Source organism: Carlito syrichta, unplaced genomic scaffold (genome assembly GCF_000164805.1).
Source record: "Carlito syrichta isolate Samal-C Ts95f unplaced genomic scaffold, Tarsius_syrichta-2.0.1 Scaffold57666, whole genome shotgun sequence".
Classification (NCBI taxonomy): domain Eukaryota; kingdom Metazoa; phylum Chordata; class Mammalia; order Primates; family Tarsiidae; genus Carlito; species Carlito syrichta.
This window is the reverse complement of record NW_007001762.1, coordinates 1-12,350: the sequence shown is the minus strand read 5'-3', so window position 1 is coordinate 12,350 and position 12,350 is coordinate 1. Positions and strand designations below refer to the sequence as shown.

At 45.1% G+C, this 12,350-nt stretch overlaps 1 protein-coding gene across 1 annotated transcript; it reads right to left on the bottom strand.

Moving 5' to 3' along the window:
* Nucleotides 1-850: 850 nt before the first annotated feature.
* LOC103251434 (TATA box-binding protein-like protein 2) lies at nucleotides 851-12,017 on the bottom strand. Its single transcript, XM_008050014.2, has 6 exons — nucleotides 11,829-12,017; nucleotides 8,361-8,821; nucleotides 7,639-7,726; nucleotides 6,052-6,143; nucleotides 3,055-3,222; nucleotides 851-1,168 (listed from the first exon to the last, which is right to left on the bottom strand). The coding sequence occupies exons 1-6, from the start codon at nucleotides 12,015-12,017 to the stop codon at nucleotides 1,063-1,065; spliced, it is 1,104 nt and encodes a 367-aa protein (XP_008048205.2). The 3' UTR covers nucleotides 851-1,062.
* Between the last annotated feature and the right edge of the window lie 333 nt (nucleotides 12,018-12,350).

The following is a 12,350-nucleotide window of genomic DNA, read 5'->3' as shown; positions in this document are numbered from 1 at the left end:
GAAAAATGGAATGAAATATGAAATGAAATATGAAACAGAATGAAATATGAAATGGATTCGAATGAAATATGAAATGATATGAAATATGAAATGATATGAAATAGTAAATGAAATATGAAATATGAAATAAAATGAAATATGAAATGAAATGATAGGAAATAGGAAGTAGGAAATCAAATAGGAAATGATATGAAATATCAAATGCAATATGAAATAAGTGAAATGAAATATGAAGTAAAATGAAATATGAAGTAAAATGAAATATGAAGTGAAATGAAATATGAAGTGAAATGAAATGAAATATGAAATATGAAATGATATGAAATATGAAATGAAATGAAATATGAAGCGAAATATGAAGTGAAATGAAATATGAAGTGGAATGGAATGAAATATGAAATGGAAAGTGAAATGAAAAGGGAAATGAAAAGGGAAATGAGATGAAATAGGAAATGAGGTGAAATAGGAAATGAGATATGAAGTGAAATGAGATATGAAATAGGAAAATGAAAAATGAAAATGAAACAAAATATGAAAATGAAACGAAATATGAAAATGAAACGAAATATGAAAATGAAATGAAATATGAAAATGAAATGATATGAAATGAAAGATGAAATGAAAAGTGAAATAAAATGAAATATGAAATGAATTATAATGGAATATGAAATGAAGTGTGAAATATAAAACGAAGTGTGAAATGTGAAGTGTGAAATGAAATGAAATGAAATATAATGGAATATGAAATGAAATGAAATATGAAATGAAGTGTGAAATATGAAATGTGAAGTGTGAAAAATGAAATCAAATGTGAAAAATGAAATGAATGTGAAATGAAATATGAAATGGCAAGATGTCAAGGTGACATGTACTCCAAAATGACCTAGAAGTGTGAAAAAAAATTTTAGGGAGTGGGCCCTATGGGTGATGCGATATTCCTTCTACATTTCACCGTTCTCGGTATTCTGTAAGAGCAAGAAATACTTTCTCATGGTAAAAAAGCCTATTTAAAAGAGTAAGCAACGCAGACGCACAGTTACTGAGTTTGAGGACAGTCTGAAATCAGCACTTACCTGTCAACACAACTTTCCCAGATGCAAAGATGAGCAACACAATCCGTGGTTTTACCATTCTATAAACAAGGCCAGGAAACAGTTCAGGTTCGTAACTGTTAAGACATAAAAGAAAAAAAAGACCTTAAAAATTACATGATTCAACTCCTTTCCCATAACATTCAAGACCCTATATATGAGCGTGCATATTAGAGAAGCTGCAAACAAGTTAGCTGTTTTACCAAAAACCTTTTTGCTCTCTCGAGGAAACAGAGTCTTGCGTGTCCTCAGTAATTTCTTGTGGCAGTCGAGAACACTTAATTTTTGATCCCAATATGTTTTTCAAGTGCAACCCATCCTAGGTTATTAGAAATTATGGCGACTTCAGGCATCTGATTTAATTTTATATGAAGATCTTGGTGATTAAACGTTCCCTGTCTTTTCACACAAGTCTGCTAAAAAGACTGGATTTTCCAGGTTTCCCCCAAATAAACACATTGTGTATGCCCTTATGAACTGTTAAAGTTAAATGTGCTTAGCAGATACAACAACAACAGCAACAAATTTCTAGACTGCTGCTATTTGTCTTTTGGACAGGCGGTATATAAAGAAAGAAAATTAAACTAGCCTAAGTTTTAGAATTCAGGATTGTGTCTATAAATGGAAACTCATTCATATTTTCCAATCCATGTAAACTAAACTTTTGTAGAAGTCTAGAAAAAGCAAAGCCATTTTTAACACCTCAGATCAAGTATAAAAGGCACACCAACACAAGACAGGGAATGCCCCGCTACAGGACCCCATGCACGCTATCAAACAGGACGAACTGCTCTATGGCAGAGAGAGGGTAAGATGTGGCATGAAAGGACTTAGGCTGAAGTTCGATCAAGAGAATTGAAGGGCATCAGAGCCAGGTCAAGAGCCTTGCCCATGTGTCCACCCCAGGGGGCAGAGGGATTTGGTGTTGATCAACCTCCAGCTCAGGGAGGTCCCAAGGGGGTGGAGAAGCCCCAGAGCAGCTATGAGAGGGTGGAGGCACTGGCTGTGGAGACGGCAAGTTGGGAGAAGTCAGGAGGGCTAGAGATATCCCGGGGGACAGGAATACACCGATTGTGATGGGGCTGCAGTCACACTCACACACACACCACCACCAACACACACGCCCCACCGAAAAATCAGGACAACACCAGATAGGACTGCTTTCCTAAAATGTGCTACCGCCATCCTTTTTTGACTTCTCCCCATCCCTGTCCCCCTCACCGGTGGTCAGCCCCTTCTCACTTATCCATCTCAAACCCCAACTCTTTTGCTAATGCCATCAAGCCACTTGTGCCTGTTTTACAAAATCTACAGATCAGTGGGTCTTCGTGTGTGGGCCTCTGACATCACCACTGAGCTTTTTAGGACAGCAAATTCAAGCGAAATCTCTGGTGACAAAGCACAGCCAGGGATGTATTCTAGTAAGTCGTCCAGTGTTACCTATGCAATTTAAGTTCATTGATCACTATTTCAAAAGATTGAGTTGGCTGGGTGTGGTGACTCACTCCCGTAATCCCAGTATTTTGAGAGGCTGAGGCAGGAGGATTACTTGAGCCCGGGAGTTTGAGACCAATGTGGACAACATAGTGAGACCTCATCTCTGCAAAATAAAAAATACAAAATTAGCCGGGCACTGTGGCCTGCACTCCCGGCCATTCGGAGGCTGAGGTGAAGGATCGCCTAAGCCCAGGAGTTCAAGGCTGTGGTGAGCCACGATTGTGCCACTGCACACTCCGGCCTGAATAACAGAGTGAACCCCTGACCAAAACAGACAACAACAACAACAAAACAGGGCACATAGGATAACCTCTGAGGATGCAAACACAGCACCTTAACTCTTTCGCCTACCATGTTCCACCTTTTATATGATCCCAATTTCTCTGAAACATACATTCTCTTAGAAGCCCAAAACATCACTCACATATCCTGGTAAACACAAAGGGAAGCCACGTAACTGTCATACCTACTGAACTGCTGGTGGTTTAGCACCAAACTTTCCAACCGAATGGGAAATCTCACATCACAGCTCCCAACCATGTTCTGGATTTTAAAGTCGAGGAATCTGGCAGGGAACCCAAGCTTCTGCACCACACGAGCATACTTTCTCGCTGCGAGTCGAGACTGCTCTTCACTGAGGAGAGACACATGTTGAGAGATGTCTTCATGACATGTCCCTAGACTGCTGAACTGCATTCTTTTTGGTTGTATTGTTACCATCAGCACCGTGCTTATCTTTCAATGTTTACGGCGAAACTAAGCTCTGTGAGGAGGCCTTACCCCCCATCCTTGTGTCCTGAGCACCTTGTAAACGGTCTTGTACGATGCACGGTTGTTGAACGGAACCACAAACACATTCTTGACTTAATTTATCATCTTTCATCTCTAAGGTTCTTCTTACTAAAATGCTATTTGATAAGATTATTTCCACTGGATCTCCAGATGTGTACCCCTAGACCAGCATCATCATCTGGGAACTTGTTAGAAAGGTGACGTGCCATGTACCACCCAGCCACACACAATCTCTGGGGGTGGGGTCCAGCAGTCATCGCGGTGCTCACTAATGTTTAAGAACCATCTCTCGGGTCTCCAAGTGTGTGCCATTTAGGTGGGAAGAACCACCAAAATAAGGACACACACGTACAGAAAAATCCACACGAGGTGGTGAGATATGTGCTGAGCAGCCCAGACAAGGCATCAGTTCTTGGGGCTTCATGGGATGAACTGTCCAAAAATAACCATATGAAAATGCCTCAAAACCTCTGCCAGATACAGTGGCTCACGCCTGTAGTCCCAGCACTTCTGGAGCCCGAGGCAGGAGGATTACTTGAGCCCAGGAGTTTAAAAGCAGCCTGGGCGATATAGTGAGAGCACATTGCAACAAAAAATCAGTCGGGTGTGGTGGTGTATGCCTGTGGTTCCAGCTACTCAGTAGGCTGAGGCAGAAGAATCTTCTGAGCCCAGGAGGTCGAGGTCATGGTGAGCTGTGATTGTGCCACTGCCCTCCAGCCTGGGCGACAGACACCCAGCCTCAAAAACAAAAACCTCAAAACCTACCCAGTTTTGCCCATGCTTTCTCACACATTGTTATTCAAATCATACCCAACACAAGAAAAAACTTCTAGTGGAGCACAGTGGAATGTGCCTGTAGTTCCGGCTACTTGGGAGGCTGAGGTGGAAGGATCTCTGGATCCCAGATGGTCAAGGCTACTGTGAGCCATGATTGCCCCACTGCATTCCAGCCTGGGCAAGAGAGTGAGATTCTGTTTCTTAAGAAAATAGAGAGGGAGAGGGGGAGAGGGAAGACAGGGAGGAAGAGACAGAGAAGGAGAGAAAAGACAGAAAGGGGGGAAAGGGAGGAGGAGAGAAAGGGAGGGAAAAGGAGAAGGAGGAGGAAGGAGAGGAAGGAGAGGGAAAAATTCGGCTGCTTTGTGGCCATGTCCTCATGGTGTCTGTCCCACTCAAACCCTAGATCCTCCTGGAGAAGGTGAAGTCCTGAGAGTCCAGGCTTCCTTTGTCATGAGATTCTCTTCGACTGTCATGCCAGAACAATACAGTGCACAGCAGAGCTTTCCAGAATGGGGGCACTTGGCAGGTGAATCAGGTGAATCCCACACTCCTCTCGGGCTGCCCCTGTTGTCATCTAGAGGAAAAACCCTTTGGAACTTGTCTGCCTGGACCAATGGGAGTGTCCGCTTCTCTTGCCTAGATCTCTCACCAAGACTGCCCCTCTCCTGTGCATTCATTACTTCATATACACCTCACCTTAATTAATGTGGATTCTCATCACCCACTTTTTGTTTTCAGACGGGGGTCTCACAGACTGAAGTGCAGTGGCACAATCACGCTCATGGCAGCCTCGAACTTCTGGGATGCTCCCACCTCAGTCTCCCGAATGGCTAGGACTACAGGCAGGCACCACCACACCTGGCTCTCCCCACCCACTTCTAATTCCTGAAATGCCCTTGGCAAAGCCACGTCCCCACGTTAGCAGTGAAATACATGGCTTCCATTTTGAACAACCACGTTTGGCCTAACTGACGTGTTAATGTTTCCCCCAAAAGTAAATAAGCTCAAATTTCAGAAGTTTCCATCATCCCGTAGTTTCAGCTGTGTAGGACATCACATCACAGCAGGCGTCCTAAAAGGACACAGAAGTTCCTATGGAAACAATTAGTTGTTAAAAGTTTCCATAGCGGCCAGGTGCAGTAGCTCACACCTATAATCTCAGCAGTTTGGGAGGCCAAGGTAAGAGGATTGCCTGAGCCCATGAGTTCAAGACCAGCCAGGCAACTTGGCGAGACCTCGGCTCTACGGTAAATTAAAAATAAAAAAATAAAAAAGCCACACGTGGTAGCGCGTGCCTGTAATTCCGGCTACTTGGAAGGCTGAGGTGGAAGGATCACTGGAGCCCATCAAATCGAGGGTGTTGGAATATGACTCCAACTCAAAGGAAAACAAAATTTGCACCTTAGAAACAAGCTTAGAAACATGGTGGCTCATGTCTGTCATCCCAGCACGTCAAGAGGCTGAGGCGGGATGATAACTTGAGCCTAGGAGTCTGAGACCAGCCTGGGCAATATAGCCAGATGTCATCTTTACAATAAAAGATTGAAAACTTAGCCGGGTATGCTGGCGTGCACCTGTAGTCCCAGCTCCTCAAGAGGCTGAGGTAGAAGGATCCCCTGAGCCCAGGAGGTCTAGGCTGCGGTGAGCTGTGATCGTGCTGCTGCACCTCGGCCTGGGTGGCAGAGTGAGACCTCGACTCAAAAAAGAAAAAAGTGGTAACAGCCTCAGCTTAATAGGTTGGGGGGACTGTAAATGGGGCATATAAGTCAGTATTACAAGATTTTTAACCCCAAATTTGGCATTTTATGGAATCAACTCTTCAGGAAAGATAATGCTTCCTTGCTTTACACACTAAACTTTCTGTCTGGTGAGGGTGGAAGGACGATTCCCATACCTTTTGGCTCCAGTGCAGACGACTTTCCCAGAGCTAAATATGAGGGCTGTCGTCCTGGGCTCTCGGATCCTCATGATGACAGCATTCAATCTCTGTGTACGTAGGAGAGGACATTATCCCGGTGGAAAAAAGGAGCCAGATATGAGTCTTGAAGAGAGAGAGATTGCATGGAAACACTAAATGATGTCTGGGTCTCTTCTCCCCACATTAACAAACGTGATTATAGTTAAAATGCACTCGCCAGCATGTACAAACAATTCCAATAACTGTTAAGGAGAATATCAGTAACTGTCATGTTTCAGGCCCTTTGCTAAGAGCTTTACAGTGTGTATCCCGTTTATCTCCATGACAGAACTAAATTGAGTCTATTATGATTTCTATTCAGTGCACAGGGAAACAAAATCATTATTAACCGCCAACATGACACAGAAAATGGCAGAGTGGATGCTTTCTAGGCTCTGACTAATGTGGCCCTTTTTACCTAACTGGATAAATCCTCCACCACTGATGCCAGGGAGGCTTTTCTCAGTAGGAGCCCAGTCTTACTCATCTTTGTACTCCTAAGTCCAGAGGATGGCAAATCATGAAAGGTTGATTGGATTGACAAATCCAGTTCCCCTAAGTAAAGAGGTCACTGAAAATGGGATGCCTGACCCTGGCAGGACACAAGAAAGGATAGATTTTACTAAACTTGGAGGGGATAAAAAAAATTCCTGAATCGTAGGAAGTTGAGGCCTGAACTTTAAACAATATGACTTTCTCAAATAAAATAAAGGGTAAATGAAGAAATACACAAGTGTCAGCCACCTGAGACAACATTTAGAAGAAAGTATTTCCAAGAATATGAAGGCATTTTTAAAAAGCCAGTGTCCCAACAGCCAGGCTGAAAATAGTGATACTGAAAAGGAAAAGGTCTTAACTTTTAGGAACTACTCAGTTACTTTATTCAGTACAGGGAATGAATTGGGTTTTTTAAATTCTGTTGTCCAGAATGGAGTGCAGCGTCACAATCATGGACACCAGAGCCTCAACCCGCTAGGCTCAGGTGATCCTTCTGCCTCATTCTTCCAAGTAGCTGGGACTACGGGCACACACTACCGCGCCTGTCTAAGTTTTTTACTTGTCTCGCTGTGGTGCCCAGGCTGATCTGGAACTCCTGGGCTCAGACGATCCTCTTGTCTTGGCCTCCCAAAATGCTGGGATTATAGGCGGGAGCCACTGAGCCCAGCCGGATTATTTTTTATAATGATAAAGCAGAGAGTGAAATGATTAACGTTAGGAGTTAACCAAAAGCTTTTTCACTTAAAAACAATTCTTCTTTTAAAGAGAAAATAAAAATAGCCCAGGTGCCGTGGCTCTTGCCTGTAATTCCAACACTTTGGGAGGCTGAGGTGGGAGAATTTCTTGAGGCCAAGAGTTCAATACCAGCCTGGGCGACATAGTGAGACCCACATTACGATTAAGAAAAAAAAAGAAATTAAACAAAAGAGAAAACAAAACAAAGGAAAGACTCAATATCATGATCATAGGAAGGAAAGAAAATCTACAGAGAAGCTAGTTGCTGAGAGGACTACCGAGAAACCTTACCTTTGGGTTATATTCTACATTTTTTGCATGCAAAGCTATTTTCTTTAGATCCAATGTGCAGGCCAGGTTTGCAGTAGAAACTATATTCCTGAAGAAAAGTAAATTTAGAAAGGTAAGTCACATATAAAGACTAAAAAAGAAGAACGGACAAGAATAACATGTGCATTTCCTAATTTCATATGTTGTGCCTTAGCAACTTCTGAGGGGGAGAATTATTACGGATGTGAATAAACAGTGACATGGTCCCTAGTAAAATATAAAGTCCCCAAACGAAGTCATGAATACCAGTTTCTGAAATGTAATGACTGACCGCCTAAAATTCAGCTTTAGATCCGTTACAAAAGAATGCCTCAAAATAGAAGTACAACTCTGAATCAAATTTGTGCAAATCAAATTCGATTTTACCTCTTTATGCCCTTTGTGTTTATCCAACCCCGGCCATAATGTTCAGGAACTTCAGTGCTTTAGTATCAATGATACAGTCTTTCTAGAGTGTATCTATTAATCATCAACACCCTTTTAAAGGATCAAGAAGTAGTGCTTCATTTTACAGATAATCAAATTGTCTAAAGCCACAATCTCTGAAGAACTGAAAAAACAAACAATGCAATCCGAAGGTCTCTCCCCTACGCTACCATCCTGAAATTAGTTGCCATCGCATCCGGGCACATAGAACATGTATCCAGAAGCATTGCTCAATGGAAAGAAAAGGATAAACTTACTGCAGCTGAGGCACTATCCCACAACATTCCGAAACCAGGGTCATCGGTGTCATGGGAGTTGAGGATGCCAGAGGCAAGCTGCTGGAGGTGGGTTTCTCAGGAAAGGGCTGGACTGCGTCTGCATCACCAGGGTGCAGAAATGAATGGGAACTTGATGCACTGCTGCTGTTTAAGACCAGCCCAGAGTCCTGTGTGCTGGGTGGTGGCGACCTGCTTTGTTCACTTTGAGGTTCACACTTTTCTTCTGTGTCATGCTTGCCTCCAGTGACGGTCTGGTCTTTACTGTCTTGGATCAGTTCATCTGGTAGGAAGCTAAGATCCACAGATGAGAAATCGCCCGTTGTTTCTTGGAGTTCAAGATGTGAATTCAGTGCATTCTCTGGAATGTATGCATTAGGTGTGTACACATCATAAGGCACAACTGGGCTGAGCAGGGGAGTCCCAGGTGGGGCAAGGGCATCCTAGGCAGGTCCCAAAACAGACAAACAAAGCACAACAAAAGAACAGCACATTACACCAAAGGGACACAGTAAGTCCCCTATACACGAACCTTCAAGTTATGTACTTTAATGATGCACACTTGTGTTTTTTAATGTATTATTTCTCTCCACCAGGTGTCAGGATAGCCTGTCAAGTACGTACGGTACTCTATAGCTGATCGGGTGAGTTGGGCATCTAGGCTAACTTTGTCGGACTTACAACAAATTGGACTTAGAAACATGCTCTCAGAATGAACTCATTTGTATGTTGGGGACTTCCTGTACCACTGTGGCAGGCAGGTATTGTGTTCAAGATAAGAGGCAGTTCAAGGGGCTTACATGCATGCCTTGCCTCATTCTACAAAGTACCAGTAAGATTGTCTTACAGAGTTACAAAGCACACTTAGTAGAAACAGGAAAGTATCTCTTAAAATGCAGAGAAAGCATTTTCCATAAACGCTTTCCTACTTTAGTTAGGTCCCTGGTGAGCTGCCACTCTCTAAATCCAATATTATCATAGAGGCAATTGAGCAAGCATGCTGTAAACTGTGCACACTTGGAAGACAACAGATATACTGCGCTATTTAATTATAAACTTTGGTTGACTTAACTACGTTTTGGAGTTTTCCGTTTATATTTTTAAAGCAAATCCATGAAGGAAGGTTAAGATATAGTCTTGAATGCTAATCAAGCCTCACTAAAGACCTTGCGTTGGACCTTCTGTTCTCAGGTATGAAGTGATTTGGAAGAAAAAAAGAAAACCTCCTAAATACATGAATTTACAATACGAAAATGCTTATTGGAATCTTAACGTTAAGAACAGTTTAAATCAATGTATTGTGCTTCCAGCCCAGGGAAGGCTGCTCAGCTACCATGGCCCAGAAGCCAAGGTAGGTGTGCACCTGGGAAACAGCTAATGTCAAGGTCACCGGCTCTGTTACCCGGAAAACCCATTCTCTTGGTACAAGCCTCACCACCTGCCTCGCCCAGGCTGCAGGCCTGGCTTCCAGATTTCCAGTGCAGCTTGCGAGATGAACTCAAGAAGATCTCTCTTTTGGCAGGTGACCGATCACAAATACAACTCAGCACAACGCTGCCTGACCTAACACACCGTGTCTGGACACATCTGAATTGTGCTGTTATCACGAGTCCAGCAGATGGCAGGGGTGACTAATTATTTAAGGGTAACGCTTAGACAAATGAAGCTACTCGCTTGAAATATGATTTTGATTTAGAACAGGAAATGAGCCATCATGTCTCCCCACCTTCAACCACAGGGCGGCCCTGAAAGAAGTGAAGTGGAGCCGCGGGACCTTGGCCTCCCCTGTCCTCGACGGAAAGGATTTCATCAGTCAGTGTGCACTACACCCCGCAACAGCCAGGGTCTCCCTCCCTCTTTCCCATCACAGCTGGATTCTAGCTGAGTCAGAGTTCTTACCCAGGGGAGCGCCACTCCCTCAGGGAATTCACTGAGCTACTGGAGGTGATATCTCAAGGCCCTAAAGCCTTGGCAGCTCCCTGCCGAGCTGATTCCTGGGGACACACCACAGAGTCTGCAGGGATGCCCGCTCATTGCATTCTTGGCCTCACATCTGGAGAACTGTGGTGCTGAACAGGTTTTACAGCATCAACTCATCTTCTCAGAACCTTTCCTGCGTGGGCTCTTTTGCTGTGGGATGTCACTGTGCCTGCCTCAGCACCCATCACTGTTGCTTCAAAGTCTCCCATAAAACGGTTGCTGTCTTGCTTTTTTTGAGACTCTCTTTTCTACAGTACTTGGCGCTAAAGCTTCTTTCTTTATTTGAGCCAGGGTCTTGCTCTGTCACCCAGGTTTGAGCACAGTGGCCGGATCATGGCTCAATTCTAACCTTGAGCTCAATCTATTATCCAGCCTCAGCCTCAGCTCCCAAGTAGCTGGGACTACAAGTGCATTTTACCACAACCAGCTAATTTTTAAACTTTTGTAGAGATGGTGGCGGGGGGTGGGGGTGGGGGTCTCACTGTTGCCCAGCCTGGATTTGAACTCCTGGCCTCAAGTGATCCTTCTGCCTTGACGTCACAAAGTACTGGGATGCATAGACGTGAGTCAAGATTTTCCTTTTTAAATCAGCAAGAAAACATACTCGTTAACCAAAAGAAGCTACAGGTGTTTCCAGTCCACTTGTTAGCAAAGGTAGTGGCCACCAACTCCTGCAGAAAGACTATTTCTCGAGGTCTATTGTTGGTGTTAACACCGTAGCGAAGCAGAGGCTGGCTGGAACCGGAGACCACTACTGCAAGCACAAAGCAAACTCTGTGTGTGTGTGTGTGTGTGTGTGTTCCTCGAGTACTAGGGCAGACAGTTTAATCTGGCGACCCAGCCCGGTAACTTAGAGAAGGCCTGTCTCTATAGCCTCAAGCTCCTGGGCTCAGGCGATCCTCCGACCTTGTCTCTCGAGTAGCTGGGTCTACAGGCGTGCACCGCCACACCTGTCCAGTTTTAAAACACCTTGCAGAGATGCTGTGTTGCTGTATAGCCTAGGCTGAGGTGACGGGTGAGAGCCACCGTGCCGGGTCTTATGCCAAAAAAACTGAAAAGCAAACTGTTAGCCGATGTGGCAACACACACCTATAGCCCTAGCTACTTGGAAGGTTGACACAGGGGTCACCTGAGCCCCGGAGTCGAGACTGCAGTGAGATACAGTTGCCCACTGCACTCCAGCCTGGGCAACAGAGCGAGACCCTATCTATCTCAAGTGCATACGTGAACCAATCTGGTGAGGGAGCTCTAGACCAGGTATGAGTTCTCATGGGCAACCTTGACCGAACAGTTTACTTCTCCAAGCTTCCAACGTCCAGTTGAAAGGCTGGGTGCTCGGCCCACTTCTGAAGGTCGCCTGAACTTTGGAAGAAACGAGGGTGGCAAAGCCCTTGCCGCACACAGGACTGGGCACTCACAACCGGCAGGGACTCGGGCGTGACCTGGGGCAGCAGCGGCGTCCAGGCTCACCTGGGTGGTGCACTGATCCATGTAGTACTGCAGGTACGCCTCCTCCTCCATGGGTGCAGGTCCCGCTACGGGGGCCGTGGGGCCGTGGGGGGGCGCGCCTGTTCTGCGAGCGGCCGCCAGCTCCCCTGGGTGCTGAAGCCCTTTATGAGCCCACCCGCGAGGCCCATCCACGCTCCCCACCCCCAGCATGTGGGCCGGGGGTGGCAGGGGAGGCCCTCCCTGGGTGCTCACGCTGGGAAGCACGTGGGCGCGTTTCCTTCCTGCAAATTCCGCCTCTGCTTCCCGAGGGAGAGAAGGTCTCCAAGCAAGTTGCATGAAAAGTGAGCATGAGGGAGAGTGAGAAACTAGGGATTCACATTTCTAAAATTTATTGTTATTCTTTAATTAATGGGGAGGGGCGGATCTCGCTTTGTTGTCCAGGCTGGTTTTTTTATTTGTTTATTTTTTTGAGTTGGAGTCTCACTCTGTCGCCCAGACTGGAGTGCAGTGGCCGCTCCCGGCCACGGCAGCCTCAACCTGCTG

Bases quoted from the DNA above. Each gene is read 5' to 3' on its own strand.
- LOC103251434 (XM_008050014.2), bottom strand. From the start codon at position 12,017: ATGCTGGGGGTGGGGAGCGTGGATGGGCCTCGCGGGTGGGCTCATAAA. The intron at 7,727-8,360 runs GTAAGTTTATCC...ACTTTTCTTCAG, and splicing joins GGGATAGTGCCTCAGCTGCA to GAATATAGTTTCTACTGCAA. The intron at 3,223-6,051 runs GTATGGGAATCG...GTCTCTCCTCAG, and splicing joins GTCTGCACTGGAGCCAAAAG to TGAAGAGCAGTCTCGACTCG.